This window comes from Megalops cyprinoides, chromosome 4 (genome assembly GCF_013368585.1).
Source record: "Megalops cyprinoides isolate fMegCyp1 chromosome 4, fMegCyp1.pri, whole genome shotgun sequence".
In the NCBI taxonomy this organism is placed as follows: Eukaryota; Metazoa; Chordata; class Actinopteri; order Elopiformes; family Megalopidae; genus Megalops; species Megalops cyprinoides.
In genome coordinates this window covers 27,340,558-27,361,505 of record NC_050586.1, presented here as the reverse complement: position 1 = coordinate 27,361,505, position 20,948 = coordinate 27,340,558, and the positions used below count along the sequence as shown (strand labels likewise).

The window sequence follows — 20,948 nt, the reverse complement described above, 5'->3', positions numbered from 1 at the left end:
AGAGGGTCAAGAGCAGTCTGAGGAGAACAGATAGGGGATTAAGCAGCCGTGGGTGTGTGTGTGTGTGTGTGTGTGTGTCTGAGACAGCTGTCGAACCCGCTCAACCCTGCAAACACAAGGAGCAGACAGGCAGGGTGATAACAGCAGGTCTGTTTCAGGACTCCCAGCGATGCCAGCAGCACGGCTGCAAGCCACCTGCATCTGTGACCACCCCCTATGGGCCAAGAAGTGAAAGGGAGGCAGAGACAGGAGAATGGAGAGAGAGAGAGAGAAAGAGAGCAAGTCTGATTTTGTCTTCTTGGGAGAGATCTTGGTTAAATTACTAAGTGCTGCATGAGGATCGGGGGGGGCAGACAAAAAAATATGCTGTATTATAATTTTCCGCATGATAAAAGTCACATCTGCTTCATATGTATGTGTTTTTGTGTGTGTGTTTTGGTTGTGTGTGTGTTTTTATATGGGCCTCTATGCACGTACATATATGTATGTGTAGCTGCGCTTATGTGTGGTTTTGTATATGTGTGTTTGTGTGCATGCGTGTGAATGTGGGTAGGTGCGTGCACTCAGGCCAGAAGGCCAAGGTCTATGGAGTGGGTTGAGGGGAGGGTGGGGGGTTGGTGTGTCTGGACTCTGGTGTTGTGGTGTGGTGAGAGGGGGAGGTGGGGAGGTGTGGGGGGGAGGGGGTTGAGATTACACAACATTTGGACGCCCCATGGTCGCTGAGTGACGGTTGAATTCGGTCAGTGGTATGTCCTTTCTCTGTGTTGGATCGTCGCAGCAGGCCGATACACGTATGAATTGAAGGAAGGGAACGTCGATGGCAAGTTGCTTTTAACTCCCCGCTGTCAGCGCCAGGCTCTGACCTCTCTCTTCCCAGGTCGGAGTGTAGCTAAGCCAGACGTTTCCTAACTCCTAGTGATAAACTGGGGTCATTACTGTGGCATTTACAACTACGGATGCACCGATTGTGAAATTCTGGCCCGATACCAATATCGATGTTTAAAATAACAATTTGGCCGATAGCCAATGCCGATACCAATGTTTTTTTGTTTGTTTGTTTGTTTTGTTTTTGTTGTTATTTATTCCCACTTTTGTGCCAGGGAAACAAAGAAATCTTCATTATAAAAACATAACTGAGCTGTTTTAAAGTCTTTCAGCCCTTCATCACACTATCTTTGAATGAGCACAAATTCAATCATACAAATTTATGGAACAACCTTTAATATATGAGGCTTTATTAGTTTGATAGCTAGCTAGCTCTTAGTAATATGACAGCTGAGCAAAGTGCGCGAAAGTCAAATTAGCTAGCAAGCTATCTAGCTTTCTATGTTGTTTTTATTGTAGCTAGCTAGCTGTGTGTTTGTTTGCAAGATGATATTTGTCAGTGGACTGTAATAGTAACTAGCTAGTTACGTTTATTGTTTTGTTTGTATTGTAGCTGGCTAGCTAGCTTTGTCTTTGTAAGGTGGTATTTGTACTTTTCAGCTGAATATGCAAGTAGCTAGTCAGCTAGCTAATTTGGCTTTCATGCACTTTGCTAGCTATCAAAACAATGCAGCTTCATCATGTCTCTTATGAACAAATAGTTCATTTTAACATTCGTACTGCAAGCCAAGACTTCTGATCTTAAGTGTCATTTGCTAGCTAGCTAGCAACTTAACGTTAGTTAGCTAACTAGCTAGAATTAAGTGCGCCAGGTCATTCATTCATTAGTGGATATAACTTTAAATCTAGCAACTGTATCTCTTTTGAATTCTTTTAGGGATCTTTGCTGACCCATCTGGCCAAATTTGTTTTATTTTTTCAAAAGGTAGATACAGATACACATAAAACTTTTGGTCCACTTTGCCATAGATGCTGACTGCAGGGTTACCCTGCTCCCACCCTAAGCGTCACGTAAGAGCAAAATGGTTGCCATGTGAATAAGGCTAATTATAGTACCACCTACTGGATCTTCTCCGAATCTGCAGCTGAGTAGGCTACTGTTGTCCAAGTCAGACCACAAATAACCAGCGCAAAATCGATGCAACACAACAGATAAACATTGGCCACTGCTATCGGTGAATGTCAACTTATTTGCCGATAGGCCGATGGCAGTCAACAAGGCGAATATCGGCCAATACTGATGTACGGGCGATAAATCGGTGCATCCCTATTTACAACATTCCTGCACCTCAGAGTTCACCAACTGCTGCACAGTGCATGGCTAAATAAACCGTCAAAGACGATACACTGGATTTCACATCTTCAGGAAGGTACTGTGACTGAACCATGTCTGTGACTGCATTGATTTGTGGAGAGAGCGGCTTGTATAGATTACATTGTAGTCACTGTTTGTTCATAACGCTGGGAGTTTACAGAAGTGATTTGGGTTAAGTATATTGCTCCAGCAAAAGGGGTTCCAAAGCTTTAAGAGCATCTTAGTCCCCTCACTGAGCGCAAGCATTTTCTGTGACCCTTATTCAGATATAGTTTAACATTAAGTCATATAAGTAATGAAAGTTTTTAGTTCAGTTTATAGTTTGATTTGTGTGTGTATCCACATGTATCCCACAACCCACCAAGATGCCTCTCATGACCCCGCTCTATGACAAGTCCCAAAAGGGATTAAAACTCTCACAGTGTTCTGGTTACAACTGCTGGGGCCCTAACTGCTGCATGTGGAAGAGAGCAGCAGATGGACATAGTGTAAACCAGGTGCCTTCTTTGTCATAGGGCAGGCATTGTGAATAGGAACTGCTGCCATGGGTGTGTGTGTTTGTGTGTGTGTGTGTGTGAGGGGGGGTCACAGGGTTTCTGTGATTTGTGGGCAGAGTGGCACAGAGTTCAGTACATAGATTTTGTTGTTTAAATTTAGAAGCTCTGCATTTCACCAGCATAGCTGGCACAGAGCTTGAGTTTGGGGTGGGGGGGGGGGGGGGGGGGTTGTGCAGTGCAGGCCGGTCTAAACAGCCCTTCACAGTATAGCCACCGCAGCAGCAACTGGGCTGTCCGTCACACGGCCTGTCCAATCTCTCTCTGCCCTTTTTGAATAAATTATCAGGTCTGTCTTAACCAGTATGCATACTGCATAGTGCAACTGCACTATGTTTATAGTACAGGGTAGACTGTGGTCAGTGATCCATTGTTCCAGCATCCATATGCCTAACTAATCACATCATAAATACTCATTGGTGATATCGATACATATTTTTAACTTTTTGACCACTGGAGTAGCAACAGCCAGGGGGTAAATTCCCTTTAAGCCAGAGTTTGCCATCATATTTCACACAGAAAATAAGTGTAGAAGCAGTACCATGGTGGCTGTAACTGCAGCGCTCCCCATAACTGTGTAAACCTTGTATTTATTTCCCTGTTTTGGAGCTGGAGAGTAACTGGAGAATTGCACTTTAATCATTAGGAGATGTTTACTTCCTGCCAATACAAACATTCACCCATGAGGCTTTTCAGATGTACTCTTAGCTGCTATTCGCTCTGGATAAGAGCGTATGCTAAATGACTAAATGTAATGTAATGAGACTTTAAACCAAGACCGTGGAGTCGCTCCCGATCCCATGGCTCTGGTCATAAAGGGTACAACTGTTCCCTGGTGTTCTGGCGCCAGTCCCAGTCTGGGTCTCTGAAACTGGCCACCACATCATCCCCCAGCCTGTCTGGTTAAATAAACTGCTCCCTCTCTACCTCAGCTGATGCGTGCTCAGTTGTAGTGCCATGAACAAATACCTGCCATACTTCACACATTGGTTGTTGACTGAGGTGAGCCACCCCCTCGCTGCAGAGCCCTTGGAGATCCCAGAAAGGCGCCATATAAGTGAAATGAATCCGTTCATCACTCCCAAAGGTTGTTCCCTTTTTTCCTGTGAACAGAGGAGTTTATGTTTCTCTGACAAAAATGTCATCTCTCCATCTGCTAAAAAATTAAGGCCATTATAAACAGAGGTGTGCATCTTCAGCAGACCTGCAGGACGGGGGGGCGTTGGGGGGGAAGCTGCCCGTGGTCAGTGGCCTCATGATTCTCGAGGGTGTGAACACACTGCTAATGAACGTTCTGTCTCCGGCGCAGGGGGCGGACACCATGGCTGCGGGCCTCGTCGTCACCCTCCTCTTCCTCCTCCCCTGTCTGCTGTCAGGAGTCCAGCCTCTGCCGCATCAGTCGCCGCTGCCGTCAGAAGGTACGCTGCTCCTCCACGGCGGGTCCGTGTTCTCACTCGCTGCTGCTCTCCCCCTCTCTGTTTGTGCTCCGTTCGGTTCCTTGCTTTCCTGTTTGCTCTTCACCTTTCGTTCTGAACCCGCTGATCCGGCCCCTCGTTAAAAATGCATCGTTTGCCGAATGAGTGCAAACCCTATCCTTTCTGGCACTCGTTGTGCTGGAGGTACTTATTATTGCCTCTTTGGAGAGACCTTCTGAATAGAGATAATGAGATGGCAGATATTTTTAACCATTTTGGCCTAAGCGATGAAATAAAGTGAGGTTCTCGTCTAGTGGGTTCTTGCTTAGTAGTTTTGTTCATGAGAATAACTTGCATTGCCTGCTGTTTAAAACAAAATAATGTTGGCAATGTCACAAACAAGCAATGTATTTTTATTTTAAGAGAGCCTAGCTGTTTTAGAATATACCTGTAGAGGTTAGAGAAGAATCCAGCATCAGCAGTCCTTAGGGTGACCATCTTCACTGCCGCCTTGTCTAAGGACATCCGTTGATTACCATACATGTAAAAATAAATATAATACCATATTTGAGGATTGTAAATTCCAGAATGTGTCAGTGTATGTGTTATACTAAGAATGTGGTACTTATGACATTTGAAATATGAATATCAAACCAAGGGATGCAGAGTTGGAAAGGGTGACAATCTATACTTCAAAAGTCTCGTTATTAAAACATGCTTAGATATAAAATAAAGGAATATACATTTACGGAATATGTATTTGAATGTGTCACAGTGTTGTGTGTTATGTAAATTTTTGGGCTCTGTGGTTTATAATTTAAGCAGGTACTTTAGTAAAGTAGCACTGGTACATATCTCTGAAATTATGAAGACTGGTTACTGATATATGTTGATATAAATGATATATATATTTGTAATGTTTGCACAGTGTTTCATATTTTAAGTCCATCTTTTGGTGGACTATCAGTTTGTATTGTGCAAAAGATATTTCAGCTTGTCATGGTCAGTTGTGTTAGAAAAATAGCAAATTGACTCAGACGTGTTGAAGAAAAGCGCTCTTGCACAGCGCAATGGAGTTCATGATTGTACTTACTTTGTGGCTTATGGAGTGACACACGGCCCTCTCACATGCCTTATAGATTTATCGATTATGCAACACAGCGATTTCCATTTAATCGTGCTGCACATATAAGAAGATTTTTACGGAGACAGCTGACTTTTCAGTCATTATGCTAAGGGACAGACCAATATTTTGTGTCGGACTACAGTAGCCTAATCACAATAATGTTAGCTAATGTTAACCAGTTAGGGCTACTACTTGTGTGTGTGCTACTTTCATCATTACAACAACAAGCATCTTCTATTACTGCTTGGATAGTACACTTTTCAATTCATTTGAGAATATTTGGGTTAATAACGGGTCTGGTTCTCACCTTATTGATGAACGTGAATAGTCTGCGAGTAATGCAGCTCCAAGTTCCTCCCTCAACGTCAGCTGCCCCCGTAAAAATCTTCTTATACGTGCAGCACGATTAACTGAAAATCACTGAGTTGCATAATCGATGCTAACTGGCTGGGGAGCTAACGTTAGCTATCTAGCGATAGATTTGACAAACATAGCTAGTTAGCTAACAGGCTACCTATCTGAACCATTGTTGAAGACTAGCTACTTAAACAGGTTGGTTGCTTCCTTTGTGATACTCTGACTAAGCCCCTGACAACAGCAATGCTTACATTGGCATGTAAAGTATGGTTAGTTTTATTTCGCTTGCTAGTAATCAAACTAATGTGGGGATCCACAGAGTTGTTTTTAGGTATAGATCTATAGAACTCACCAATCGAATTTTGGAGGTAGCCAGCTTGTTATATTTAAGGAAGTCAGCTGGCTAATCAAATGATGGTTTGAAGGAATTATTATGACTGGGCGTGTAACTAACAGATATCCAGCTAACTGTTGCTATAGCGGATATATTTGTTAAATGGGGCAGTCGCATCATTGACATCTTGTTTGAGTTCCCTGCTCGGGCATGGTTAGCGATCACACTGATGCGTACCTTGCCCGAGTCCAACTGAACCGTGCCCGAGCCCACCTCTTCAAGCGGGCCCGGGCATGGTACGCTGAACGGAGCGATCACACTAGTCAAACGAACCGGACTTTGGGGGTCAAACGTGCTCGGGCAGGGTACGGATTGCCTAGTGTGAGTACACCCTTAGGCACTAGAGGATCCTGCTGTGGAATGTCATTGGTTGATACTGCACAGGAGTGCAGAGTTATTGATGAGTGGTGGGAGAACCCAGATGCCAACATTCTATCATTCACACATGTGAAGTGTTGCATTGTGGGATTCTTGGGGAGGTGCAGACACAAGCAGAAAACAGCCAAGATTCCTTTGTAGGTACTAACCATCTTTGGTGCTTAAGATGCTTATACGGGAGATGTGATCTGAAAATTTGTGTCTGGATGTCTTCTGCTTCAGTTGTTGTTTTCTGTTAATTTATGGCAAAAAATGAAATGGAGAGAAGGCAAGAACTACACTTGTTTGGAGGGGCAGTAATTATCTCATGGGCCTTGAGCCAGATTATTATCATCCATAACATTGTCAGTCAAATATTAGTGCTGCTGCCCAAAGGTCACGCATATTTTCTCGAGTAATCTTTATTGGTGCAGTCATTTGCTCCTGTGTCTGTAATGAGGTGTTTTTAATAAATCAGCTATTTTAAATATTATGACTCTTGAAGGTCTGGGGAGCAGCGTTTGTCCAAAGATAAATATTAGCTCTGCAGGGGCCCAGCTTCCTTCAGGCAGGGTCATTCCAGAGCCTCAGCTTTACTGGAGGAATGTCCTCCCACTGTGTGTGTGTGTGTGTGTGTATATGTGTGTCTTTGTGTTTATGTTCATAAATGTGTGTGTATGTTTGCGTTCATAAGTATGTGTGTGTATGATTAAGTGTTTGTGTGTGTGTTCATGAATATTTGTGTGTGTTTATGTGTGTCTGTGTGTTTATGAATACATGCGTAGCTATGGGCATAAATATAGCTGTATATGTATGTGTGTACGCATGCTTGTGTGTGCGTACATGTGTTTGTGTGTGTGTGTTTATGTTTGTGTGTATGTGCATTTGGGTTTGGTGTGTGTGTGTGTGTGTGTGTGTGTCGGAGATGGAGTATAGCATTCCTTCCTTCCACGGTGAAGCCCAGCTGGGGCTTTTAAAAATGCGAGTGTCATTTGAGGACACTTGATCTCGCCGGTCTGATGAAAATCTAAATAAATATACCCCCCTTTTTAATATAGCCTTTCATTTCTCCGCATCTGCTCTGGTTTTGGCTTTTTAGTGCATGACTATGATACAGTGAGGCTTTCTCATTGAATCTAATATGTATCAGAGTAGAGAAATAAGCCAAACCAGCAGCCTAGCAAGGCCATACTACAGTTCTGCAGAAAATACAAATAAAACAAATTAAAACTCTCCTGTTGGATTTTTTGTGGTCCACCACCCTTTCACATATTCCGTATACTTGGGTTATTTGAGCATTTTTTTTATATTACACATAAAAACATCAACTAAAAGAAATAAAAGGGATGGTGGAAATGACAGCTGCTTAGACAAAGACTCCTTCTAAGACATAAAGGCTATTTACAGGAGTGACACAAAATCAATGCAAGAGAGCTAGCCAACTCCTCTATGACACAAATTCTCCTCAGAATGTTTAAGTATTCCAGAATGCTTTAGCAGATGTGTAGATGTACGAATATGTTTGAGGGTAACCCCATAAAAGAGCTGAAATCCTGACTGTATTTAGGACATGAAAATGCTTAAATGTAACCTGCCAGTGTAACCCCCCTGTCCCCGTACTATCACTATACTTACTGTATGCACTTTTGTACGACGCTTTGGATAAAAGCGTCTGCTAAATAAATAAATGTAAGTGTAACCCCTGAGGTACTGAAATGGCCACTCATTGGATTGTGGTGATAATGTGTAGCAGTCAGTTTCAGCAGGAGAGAAACTTGACGAATTCAGCTCTTATCTGTAGATTAGTTTCAGCTGAAACCATTTTCAGTTATGGACTCTCTCATGGTCTCACTCTCCCTCCCTCCCTCTCCTTCCCCCTCAACCTCCCTTCCTGTCTCCCCCTCTTTCTTGCAGTCTGGCTCTCTCCTCTCTCTCCCTTCCCCTCTCAGGCCCTCCTTCTCCCTCTTTCTCTCTCTCTGCCTCTCCCCCTCACTCTCCCTCCCTCCACAAACTCTGGAACTTGTCTCTGTAAACTTAAGAGGTTTTGTTGGCTTGCAGTCGTCATCACATGTAGATCCGTAAGCAGAAGTTTGTTACAGGATTGCTAGTTGATGTCTGCTGCTCCCTCTCCCTCTGCTCTGCTCTGTTGTCTCTGTGGTGACATTGCTTATGTAGGATATGATGTAGTTTTACTCTAGGGCTTTATTTTGCTATGCATTAGAGAATATCACAGCACTGTGTAAGGGACTGACACATGTTCGGATATGTTCAGCTGAATCCTTTATGCGCCACCTCTAATGAAACTTTATTAGAGACACTGTTCTCTTCCTTTCATCTGTTAAATTGCAAAAAATAATGTGAAATGGTCTCTTAACTGCAACGCTCGTACCAAAATCCCTTTGTGAATACTACTCAATTGGCTAACCACGATATCCCACAATTCCACAGCGATGAGATGATAACAGAGTGTTGTTGTGATTCCTGCTGAAAGTTCTGTCTGGTGCTGTTGCTGAGGGTCACCGTCTGCTGATTGCGTGCGGTCAGACCATGTCAGCGGTCAAATGTCCAAGGTGGTCATTGGCAGTGAGTGCTTGGAGATGAAAAGTGAATCATGCACGTTGGTGAAGGGGTTCCCTGCTGTTGCTATGAAAGCAGCCGAGTAATGGCAGGTTTTATGATAACAGAGAATGTCTGTCGCTACCAGCAATGTGACTAAATCTTATCTCATCGACAGAAGGGGTCCATTCATCTCATCAGATTATTTCTTTTCTGTGGCTGCGGCATTTGCAGTCTCAGAAGACCACAGTGCAGGGAATGGTCGACTCTTTACTTTCAATACTTGCTTCACTGCAGGGTTTTAATTATACACAGCAGCTTAAGTTCGGTTCAGTAACACTCCAGTCAGAGCTCACGTATGCTCTGTGTTTATACCTGCCGTTGGCTCAGCTATACCTTTCCTACCTCAGTAAATCCTATGTCTTATCTGAATAACTACAGTTAGAAAAACTGTGAACTACAGTGGGCTGTCTTCCTGTTGTGAATGATCTCTGTCACGGATCATATGGGGTTTCTTGTCACACACATCCGTCCACATAAGACACAGATGATGTCAGCTTCACTGGCTTCTGCGGAAAAAAAGCCTACAGTCTTGTAGCTGTGAACTCCCCCTCAGAGGATGTTGGCAAAGTGACTCTTGTTAATCCACTTTTTAATGGAACCTTTATTTGCTCATTAAGGCAGTTTAGCAGGGCACTCTAGGAGACATTTCGTGCTCTTGGCACCCTTCTCCACTCTAAAAAGGGTTACACAGAGTGTCTCCTTCCTCTGTGGAGTATCATCTCTGCAGCTATGCAGGTATCCCTTTGACTTCGCTCTGTAAGTGGGGGAGACGAAGCTGGAAGATTTGGACTGTTGTCTGGCAGGACTCTGAAGCCAGGATGAGACCCAGGTGATAGACATGGGAATAAAATGACAGGTGACACCAGTGTCGCACCGGTGCATCTGTGTGTTGCTAAGCGGTCACCACGGCTCCTAAGCTCCAGGTTTACTCTCGCCGACAGCCTTGGCAGAGTATCCACAGTGGCAGGTGGCGTTGGATGTGTAGGTTTCAGGTTTGACTCCCGGATTGGCTGTCTCACATCTGAGCCGGGCACTTAACCTGCTTTCCATTGGTGACTGATTATTCTGCAGTCAGCTCTGGATATGAGTGCCATGCAAGTACTTACTGTAGCTCACTGAAGATGTGAAATCTATTCTAACAGCTTCAAAGGTTTGTTTAGTTCTGAACTGTACAGTAGTTAGTGAGTAGATGTCAAGATGTTGTAATGTTATTAGAACACACTGTATGGACTGATAAGTAGTCCCTGATGTTTCTTCGCCAAACATGCCCTCAGATTAGGGTCCCCAAAGGCACATTTGATCCCAAAATGTTGGTCTGAATTAAAACAGGTGGAGCAAAGAGTGAATGAGGAGAGGAGGAAACCTGTTATTGTTTTAGCTTCCATTTTATTCTTGTTGATTTGCACCTCAAACTGTTGGGTGTCTGTTCTCTGCCTATGTCTATACTGACTTCATGACATGAAATAATAATAATAATTAAAAAAAAAATTTGCAGAGGGACAGTTTTAAACTGCCTGGCCAAATAGAAAAATAGGGTACACCACCCTCAACAATAGAAGGAGAAACTTCACACACACAAAAGACATAACATTAAATATAAAAACTGACTGTACTGCAAGGACCACTGAACGAGAAGCTCCACAAAACTGTGTTTCAGATTCTGTGAATCAGTGTTAAGCAGGTGTGGCTTCTTTTCCAGGGACAGGGCTCAGGCACATTCACACACACATAGTTATTGATTTTGAAGCAAAGCTGGCTGAATATGGATCTGATCTTGTTAATATGGTGACTGGGCACGCAGCTGAGAATCCTCAGGACTGTTGAACATCTTGACCAGACTTGACCAGTGAGGTAACGTCAGGGGTGGGTGCAGATTCCGTACAGGTGAAGACAGGTGAAGGTGGTACTTTGCGGTGCCATATCAAATAAAACTCGGTGGACTGCCTCTATGTTCTGTTTTTAAGCATCTGCGGCCACATGCTTTGAAAGCTGAGAGTACATGCGTGCACTGTAAGCCTTTCATCCAAGGACAGGGTCCTTGCTTTCTGATTGGTGGGGGGTATGTTTCATCAGCTCATTTTAGGAGCAGCAGTATGGCCTAATGGTAAGGATAACCTGTACCTGGCTCAATAACCCAAAAGCTTGCCAGTGTGAGTCCCGGGTGGGTGCTGTACTCTCAGGTGGGTGCTTATTACAAATTACCCAGGTAAAATGGATAACATGTAAAAATGTAGCCTGTGTAGATTGCTCTGGTTAAGGGCACCGGCTAAGCAAACAAGCATGTGATGTGATTTTCACAGCAAGGGAGGCAGTAGTCACCTGGGTGAGACACATTACCTGTGGTACGCCTGAAGGCCCCCTGTGCGTCACTTGCGCCGGAGCCAGGACAGAAAACATGATCACCTATATGACTATGTGTTCTGAGATTTCCCTTGAGAGGAGAATGCTAAACATTACGCTTGTCCGGTTAAACAAATCCCAGATCAATAATGATGTCAAAGGTAAATACATAGCCACTGATGAAGCCAAAGTCCAGAGAAGATTCAGCACTGGATCTATGAGTTCTGCCAAACAGCTATCCGGTTCTTTACAGGTGGTTAATCATTCATGTAGAACAGAATGCATTTGGTTGAAATAAATGTTTTTTGAAGCATGGAAAAGTAATTTCAATGTTATAACAACAGGAAAGTTTGTTGCATAAGAGATGTTCAGTTGCCATCTGAATCATAACTCTGGGAAATGGTTTAATTACCTTAATGCCAACTGCCACAGTGATGGATTGTGGGAAATGGCCCTGCCATTGATTGCCCAACTGTGTACGGAGAGTACCTGCGTATGAACTGAATTTGTTTCACTGCTTGGATAAGGCCTCTGTTGTGAAATACATGGATTAACTTGGCAAGGAAACTTTCCGAAATATGCTGATAAGGAAGATTTTATGGAAATGAACAGAGCTACAGCAGTGTGTATTGCCACAACACAAGGCACAAAAAAGACAAATAGCAGTTTGTTTTTCAATGTTCTGAAATAATCCGTGTGCATGCTGGCTGAGAGAAATCAGTGGCATTTGACCTACCAATTTCAAAAGGGCTCCCCCTAGTGGCTAGATATGTGGTTTCGCGGTGGGAGACTTGGATTTTTGGCCAATCACAGCTCCTGGCTGTGGATGTAAATTCCTCTGGCATTCAGGGACCATGGAGGGGTGTGCTGTAAATGTTACATTAAGTTTTGTGATGTTGTTTTTCTTTTACTTACGAACTATTCACACATTATAAGCAGACATTAGAGGAGCGGTACTCAGTGATGGACATGAAGATTCTGGGGCCAGATCCTAGTTGTAATGTTACTGCTTTTCCATTGTGGGATCTGCTTTACTCTTTGTTACCCCTTAGGCAGGGAGTAAGAGTGAGGTGTAAAATAGTACTCTAAGGCCGCTATTCAATCAACGTGCAGTGTGGTTTTTGAGCGTGCTTTGCATTTTAAACAGCACTTTGCTAGACATTTTTCTCCAATCATTGACCTCGTAGCAAAGTTGCATCTGGGCCTCCAGTTTTCTGAGACAAAGGTGTTGGCTTGGCAAAAAGGTCATGTGATCATGGAGAAGAGTTTGAGGGAGGCAGTCAGATCAAATCCGTCAGTCACATCAAATGCTTTACTGAAGAAGCGAAGTCTACATGACGGGCTCGTCTGCACCTCAAAGGTGAAAGTCAAAAGATTTGGGCTCCGCCACTGTTTAGCTGCCATTTAACTAGCTGTTACTGGTGTTAATGATCCGTGAGCTGGTCTGTCCGATCCGCCATCAAAACAATAATGAGCTCTGAAGCGGAAGCTCTGATGCTCTGAAGAAAAATGTATTAACAGAAGCACTAGACCATTTTTGTGTCTTCCATTTGAACCTAAGTGGTGATTAACATGCTACAGAGACCACCGAAAGACTCCCAGGCACCTATCCATGGTAAATACTAAAAACCAGCCGTACAGACTGTCTGTGTTGACTCACCATCGATGAGCCAAAGATTAGCTTTTTTCTGGGGGGTTACTGACCCGTTGATCTGTGGTAAATGTAGCCCTGAACATGCCAACTGGTCTGGACTTTATCAGATGTGAACCCTTTGTACATAGAACACAGCTGGCAATAATGTGTCCAAAACTAGGGTTTTTTTGCTCTTGGACTCATGTGGCAGTTTCTCAGTATTCCTGCTCTGAAAGGGAATTACGTTCTCCGAACAGCCTTACCAGGGAGAAAAGCTAGTCTGGATGACCACCACTATGCTGAAGATTTCTCCTCAGATTAAACTTCTGAGAAACAATCAGAAATTTCCCTTCCTGGAAATGTGTGTGCTTGTGCGCACATATATGTGTGTGTGTGTGTGTGTTTTGAAGTAAACCACTAAACAAGGGAGAGGATGCTTCTGGAAGGAGCTCCCTGTGTTTAAAGCATGACCAGACTGATTCAGGCGGTGTCCTTCCTGGGCTCATGTCTTTGGCTGTCTGGAGAGTGTTTGCAGACTCACCAGACTCAGAGCAATTTTTTTAGGGATGGAGGAATGCCCTAGTCGGCTCTTCAGAGCGCAGCGAAGGTTTATTTGTGCAAGGGTAATTGCGTGAGAGAGGCTTCCGAAGTTCCCTGTCTCCTTACAGAGTGTCTCTGTAGGGTGTGAGGCTACATTATGTAAGATGTCTGGCCTGTGTGTTTGTTCCATTAAAATGGGACTAAGCAAGTGCTTAAACAGAACAGAGACACTGTCAATGAAGTTTTTTTTTCCTTTTCTGGAGGGAGCCTCATGTCACAGGAGCATGCTTCTTTCACTGGTATTCAGAACCTGTAATCAGTTAGCTTTGCGAGAGGCATGTTGATTTTCAAGGGTATTGTACAGTAGCCGTAGCCAGATCAGACAGCATGTCATTTATGATCAAAGGATTATTCTCATTATTTCAGTTTACAAGAAGTTACTTATGATAAAATTTAAGTTATTTTTGATATTTTGACTTCGTTTGATTTGATTTACATAGAATTATAATGTAGAGAATATGAATAGCCAAGGAGGAGCTATCAGAATGATGCTGGACGTGTGACCTTTGGAGAAGTCAGCGAAGTTAAAGAATGATTTCATGGAGATAGACAGAGGGTGAGAGTGAGAGCCAGAGAAAGAGAAAGAGACATTGGTGACTGATATTTGTTGTCAGGAATATTTGCAAATGTCACACAGATGTAAAATATTAAGAAACAATTGTGTCTGTCTCCGCAGTGACAACGTCAGAGAAGCCATGGATGTTTGACTGTTGCAGCAATACTAATAATTCTCGAAAATCTTGCGTCTCTTCTTGAGATGTCATTGAAAACTCATAGAAAATGAATCTGAATCTGTGGGAACCTGAAACTATGTTCTCACAAGTACACTACAACTTTGCAAAGGTGTTATCGGCTCCCCAGGGGTGTTAATCGTCTTTATGAGGGCAAACGTGCTTAACAATTTGTGAACAGTCAGACATGTCTTCTGAGTAACACAGCGCATTGCTCTGAGACATGAAACGTATCATTAGCAGACCATAGCAAATGGATAAAGGAGAGCTCACATGTGTGCTTAATGCGGTGTGATACGAAGTGATTTCAGTAAAGCCATTATAATGATGGTGTTACAGGAGATTACAGTCATTAGGAGGGGTTCAGTAGTGAAAGAAACAAACTTAATCTCCTCCTAATTCCGTGCATTAGACCACTTTGAGTAAATTGGACATCAAAGTGACACATATGTGACTCAAGGTCTTGCCTATTCTCAAGTGTCTAATGTCCCTAAAGGGCGTAGCTTGTTTTCATTTTATCAGGGGGCCTGCTATGAAGTCAAGTGCTTGAAGTGAACTGTATCTGTATCTATGTGTGTGTATGTGTGTGTGTGTATATATATGTGTATATATATACACACACATACATATATATATATATATATAAGTGTATATCTGTATGGCCCTGCCAATAAAGCTTGTTTGAATCTTAGTTTGAATTTGTATTTGAGACAGAGAAAAAGAGAGAAGGACAAAGTTTGCTGCCTGGCTTTTGGATCTTTGGACAAAGGGGTTGTGGTAGTCTTTCAACCCTTGATAACTTCCTTTTAGCTCATTTCAGTCGTCTGAGTTAAATAAATCAGTGCCCCATGTCTGCTGAATGTTTTCCTCCTGGTGCTGTCTGTATTCAAAACGAAAATGTTCTAAACCCAGCTGACTCTCTGAACCTGGCCTGGCTCTATTCTAATTCCAGGTCTGGCTGTGTTGTAAACCAGATATGTCTGTGTTGTAAGCCAGGTCAGGCAGTCTGCTTGTGTTGTAAATATTGATGGATTGAATTTTTTTAGCTGTATGGAAGTGCAGAGGCTGTTTTGCTTGTATCTTAGTTTTGTAAGGAAAGACTTGTGCTGACTTTTCAGGTTTATGCTGCTGTTTATTTTTTTCCAACATGCCAATTCAAAAATAAAAATGATGATGATGATAATAAAAAGAAGATGAAGAATATGGTATAATGCGTGTCTGCTGCGCCAGCTGCAGAGGAGAGATGTGATCACCTTGTGATAAATAAACCCGGTACATTGCCAACCATTGGCAGTTGACTACAACAAGGAATAAATAGCACGTATTGGCACTATGCGCTAAATGGCAGACCTGCCCACAGAAGGCACATACGGACACCATTTTTTGGCCATTGATCAGTTCTTAGGAGGACAGTGGAACAGAAAGCTCAGGGGAATTCAGCGATCTTAGTAAGTGCTGAGCTTGCATTTAGCAGGTAGCATGGGGAATGTGTGTTTGTGTATGTGTGTGTGTGTGCTCACTCTGTATTGAGTTTCTCTTCCTCTCTCTCTGTTGCTAAGTGGGGTAAGTGGCCTGGTGGTCTGGCAGGTTATATTTAATGCTCCTACACTTTCTCCTGTAACTGTCTGGGTCTCAGCTGATGAATCTTTCTTCAGATCTGCAGTTCCCTGTGAGGGGGTGGGGGAGGGGTGACCCTGTGCCTTGATAATGTCACCACTGTGGGTGACGGTAAACAGGACACCAAGCCGAACCCCCATACAGAGCAGAACAGCAGAGATCGTCATGGAGATGACGCCAGTCCTAGGGGTCCTTCAGTTCACTCTCCGTCAGCTCATTCCAGCCGGTGCTTTCATTAGCAGGACAAAGCAGCACTGCCAGAGCTGTCACATACAGCAGAACGCAAAGGTACACCTGCACAGACACAGGTAAACAGAGACACCAACATAATGGAGTTCAGAGACGAAAAAATGTAAAAGAGTATGGTCACAGTAATGTGGTTACAGTTCTGCAGTACTCGTCCGTACCTCCCATCCCCTATTCCATATACGCCCCTCTCCTGGCAGGACCTATGCTTTCTCCTGGTCCGGTGGCGGTGGGATCTGACATGACCATTTGAAGTAGTGCACGCCTTTTTCTGCGGTGTGAAGAGCTGGACGCTCACCTGTTTGGTTAGCCAGCTCTTTTTTACGGTGTCCTGTTTCGATGACTAGCTTGTGGTTGCTGAGCCTGCATCTCACTTCACCAGGCTTCTGTGTGTCTGGGATCTTTCACCAAGAATGAGACGCTGTGCCAGGACAAAGACCTTGCTCAAGGGGCCAAAAGCCTTCACATTGTTTTTGTTTCATTTACTCATGTCATTATTTTTGGTTGTAATTTTCCTGCAGTCTCATTGGTGCTGTTGCAGGCATTTAAGATTAAGGCGATCCAGGGAGGTCTCGCAGATCAGTCTGGGTCAGGTGAACTCGGAGTCTTGCTGTTATTTTTTTAAATAGTGACTATTTAAAAATTAGCAGGTGGGCATTTGTTTTTTTTTTCTTTTATTAGTCTAGCAGACATGTCTGTGTGTCTGGTCTAAATAAAGATGAAGGTGAGATGAGCCAGTGAGAGGGTAATGTCAGCTATCGCTTGATACATGGTCGTGGGGGTGGTGTTGTCACCGGGTACTAGGCCTCATTACCCCACAGAAAAGCCCTGCCCCTCTGAGCATTCACACAGAGGTCTGCCTGTCATGTCCCCTGTTGTGTTGCTAGGTTTACTTATGGTATTTTTGCCTTGGAACTGTCTGCTCACAGAGCTGCTGAGTATTCTTTCTATCTCAGCAATGCTTGTTGCTGACTTGCATTCTGCAGCTCTGGCCTGGGTCCCTCTGTATGTGGGGTGAAGGTTAGCTGCTGGGCATGGAAATTCGGGCTGATCCCCTCCCCCCCTCTGATTTCTCCCTTCATTTTTTTTTTTATTCCAGTCCTGCTTTGTTGGCAGGACACACAAATGCAGTGTTGACAAAGGAACAATAAAGTAAATAATCAAATACTACACAAAGTCAAAGAAAACACATATAGATAAGTTTACATTGATAAGAAGGGAACAATAATTAACTTTATATGTCACATGTAACAGTGAATTATAATTATTTTAATTAGCATTATTAATATTCCTCCTCCCTCCCTCTCTTTTTCTCTGTCGCAGATCAGTCCAGTATGCTTTGTTGGTATGGTATATTTGTTCTCTGCATATGGTTTTGCTGAAGCTGGACAGTTAATAACAAGTTACAGCCAACAGCACAGGAGAGGAACAGTCGGGTACAAGATAAATGGACGCATGATAGTGCAGCCTAGATAAGGATGAACACTGAAAGGACATTAAACAGTAACAGTAAAATGGTGATAATAATGATAAAAGCAACAGTGATTATTTTTCTTAGAATGACAACAGCATGAAGACCAGCTCTTTGGCTATTGCAGCAGTTCACGACACGTCTCTCTCTCCCTCTGTCCCTCGCTCTCTCTCAGTTTCTCTCACACTCCAGAGCATATAATTGTTCATTTTTATTTCCTCAGCAATTTCAGGAATGGTAACCATATGCGGATGGAACAGGACCATTCAGCTTGCTGAATGGATCTGCCTGTTGCTTCCACATTTGTGTTTGTTTGTTTGTTTTTGTTTTGTTTAGATTTTACTCTGAGCTTTGGCAGGCTAGTAAAAGGGGAAAATTACCGGTCTATTTCTGAAATTGAATCAGACAAAGGGTTCTTTTTTTTTCCTCGATGAATTCAGTCGGCTCAGATGAGCCTCCGGGCCAGTGGATAAGCGCATGTTCAGAGTGGCGTAGGTAATTGCCGTGGGATTGATGAGAGAAAAACAGTTGATTGGGCCAAGCTGTGCACTGTGATTTAAATCGGACATCTGCCTCCTCCCTGAAACATTCACCTTTGAATTGAGACGTATGCCGGCAGAACCCTCCCAAAATTAATCAATATAGATACATACACCTCACCTGGTTCTGCATCGTGTAGTTTTTGAAGCTAAGTAAGTGAAGCCTTTGCCAAAAACTTTAAAAGATGCAATACCAATGTCAACTCAAACCTAAAGACAAGCTCCATCTTGAAAGTTGATGTAAGTTAAATCACTCTAATACTCGAAAATTGTTCTTTTCATCTCCTGTGATGGCTGTAATTGGTCTAATGTTCTTCCCATGTCACTTAGCAACAGGCTCAAAATTCTGGTCATTGAAAGAGTGGGACACATTAAGGACCCGCTTTAAGTGTGGATGTTCTGTACACCACCCCCTTTTAAGTCTGTTCATAATGACCCAGTGAGAACCTGTATAGCTTCAACAACGGCAGAGAGAGAAATGTCAATGTGAGTCACACAGAGCTAAGTGTATGTGGTCATAATAAATAGAATATCTTTGTTTATGTGCCCTTTGCCCATATAGCAAGACCTCTGAGATAGAGTAAACGCAGAATAGTATGAAATATTAAATTGTTACCATTCAGCATGTTGTAATGGTTCCCTTCAACCAACTAATTTGCGGTCCGTGATTTCAAGTAATTGATTCTGTCAGTGTCCTCATTAGCCTTAAGCTAACTCTGGTACAATGCATCAAGTGGTAACATTTATGTTTAATATTGTACATGGTCCCTTATAAATAAATAAATAAATAAATAAATAAATATAATGCAAAGAAACACATTAGTCACTCATTAATTGTAGAATTACTTCAAAATACATGTTAATCACTAACTGTATGTTATAGTATTACCTTGTTTTCCATGCCCCTAACTGTCAGTACAGAAGAGCAGTGTTATGATACAGACCCTGTTAGAGCTGCAAGGCTGGCCTGTGTGCAAACCATAATCTCATGCCCAGGCAGGAAATGGATGTTCAGAGGTACCAGTGAGGTTAAGCACCTGCAGAGTTTGCTGCTAGGACCGCCTTGCTAGGACCACCACCCCCCCCCCCCCCCCCCCACACCCATGTCCTCATTCAAAAAAAGTGGGAGAGCAAGAGGCTGCAGTGATGGCGTGGTGAGTCAGCTGTCCCTATGGAGCCTTCGCTCTCTCCCCTAATCACCCGCGAGATGGATCTGAAAAGCCCATCAGCCGGTAATGGGGGGCCGTGCGCCAGGCGCATCCTCCGGCGGAGGCCTGATTGCCGTGCCGTCCGCGCTCACATGGCTTTATTGGCATGGTAAATGAAGTGCACCTGCGTGTGTGCTGCCTTCTGTGAACGTGATGTACCGGTGGAACAGTGTCTGCAACAACAAGCGCAGGACCAGTGTTAATAATAATAGTGATAAATTAATGTAAAAATATAATAATTGATCAGTTATAATGACAACAACAGCAATATTATTTAGGTATAACTAAATATATTCAGTAAAGGCACGCTGTGTGTGTGTGCCTAGCAGAAAGGTGTTATTATCATCTGCGTCCCCCATGGAGCCTCAATATCAGGGTAACCTGGGTCACTCACAGAGCCTCAGTATTGGGTTAACCTGGGTCCCTCAAAAAGTGTATTGAGGTTATATGTGTAACTGTACCAATGAAGGCCCTGTTTAGTTGCTGAGAGTGATGCCCTGCCAGTTTGATTAGGGGCAAGTCACATCACGGGCTGAACATCAAAGGCCAAACACAATATGTCTGCAAAATTTGCTTTATTCCATATGATAACATGTAATGATCTGACTGAAACCATGGAGATGCATTTGAATGAAGTGTACCTAAGGCATAAAGCCTTAGGTAGCGGGTAGCAGATAGCCGAGCAGTCGGTGACCCACGTAACATCAAATTAAACACAATGCAAGATACCACCCGTTACACATGGTCCATCATATTCTCTACCATAAGCTGTGATAAAACAGAATTCCTGATACTGTGTCCAAATCAAGAGCTGGATCTACTTTATTCTAATCTGAGTACCTTAATCTCCAGTGTAAAACCTAAAGTAAACATTTGTGGTGTTATCTTTAAGTCAAGTTTTGGATTAAACAAAACACACCGCAAAAGGATACACCTGGCATGGTACTTTAAGATAGGAAATATATCTAGAATTAAATCTTTTTTGGTCATTTAAGGATAGTGTTCTCACTCTTAGACCGTTGTGATACTCTTTATCTGAGTCTAAATGGCAACGCATTATCTTGCCCCTAGGTGGTACAAAATGCTGTTTTAACAATCCTTTATCTTTTTACCAGAACAATGAGAAGTTATTACTGCAATTTTCACCTCTTTACACTGGCTGCCAATTGCTTTTAGAATCTTTTTTTTCAGATTTTATTGATTGCTCTTAAGGCTTTTCATAATCCCTCAAGGACATAGTGTACCATGATGGGATTTTAGGGCCACATGTAAGTGTTTTCTTTGTGTTCTCACTAACAGTTTAAAGACATACCCCTGGATTCAGTCAACATTTTTCCCTTAACATTGACTTTCAAATGCAAGTGTTGTTTTTTTTAACCAGAATGCAATGTTTGACATCGGTATACTGTGTTTTTGAAGAGAAAAAATGTAATTCTGAGTTATAGCTAAGTTTTTCTAAGTTGTGTTAAGTTGTCAAATGTTATTTGAATCCAGAGGAAAGGATGATGTAGCTTTCTTATATATTTTGACAGGTTTTGACT

General features: G+C 42.9%; 1 protein-coding gene across 1 annotated transcript in view; it reads left to right on the top strand.

The window, feature by feature from the left end:
* Positions 1 to 20,948, top strand: part of ghra (growth hormone receptor a) — a 50,840-nt gene that overhangs the window by 14,760 nt on the left and 15,132 nt on the right. Inside the window, exon 2 of the mRNA XM_036526435.1 lies at positions 4,064 to 4,172. Coding sequence (XP_036382328.1) covers positions 4,076 to 4,172 — 97 coding nt within the window. The 5' untranslated portion in view covers positions 4,064 to 4,075. The remainder of the gene's footprint in view (positions 1 to 4,063; positions 4,173 to 20,948) is intronic.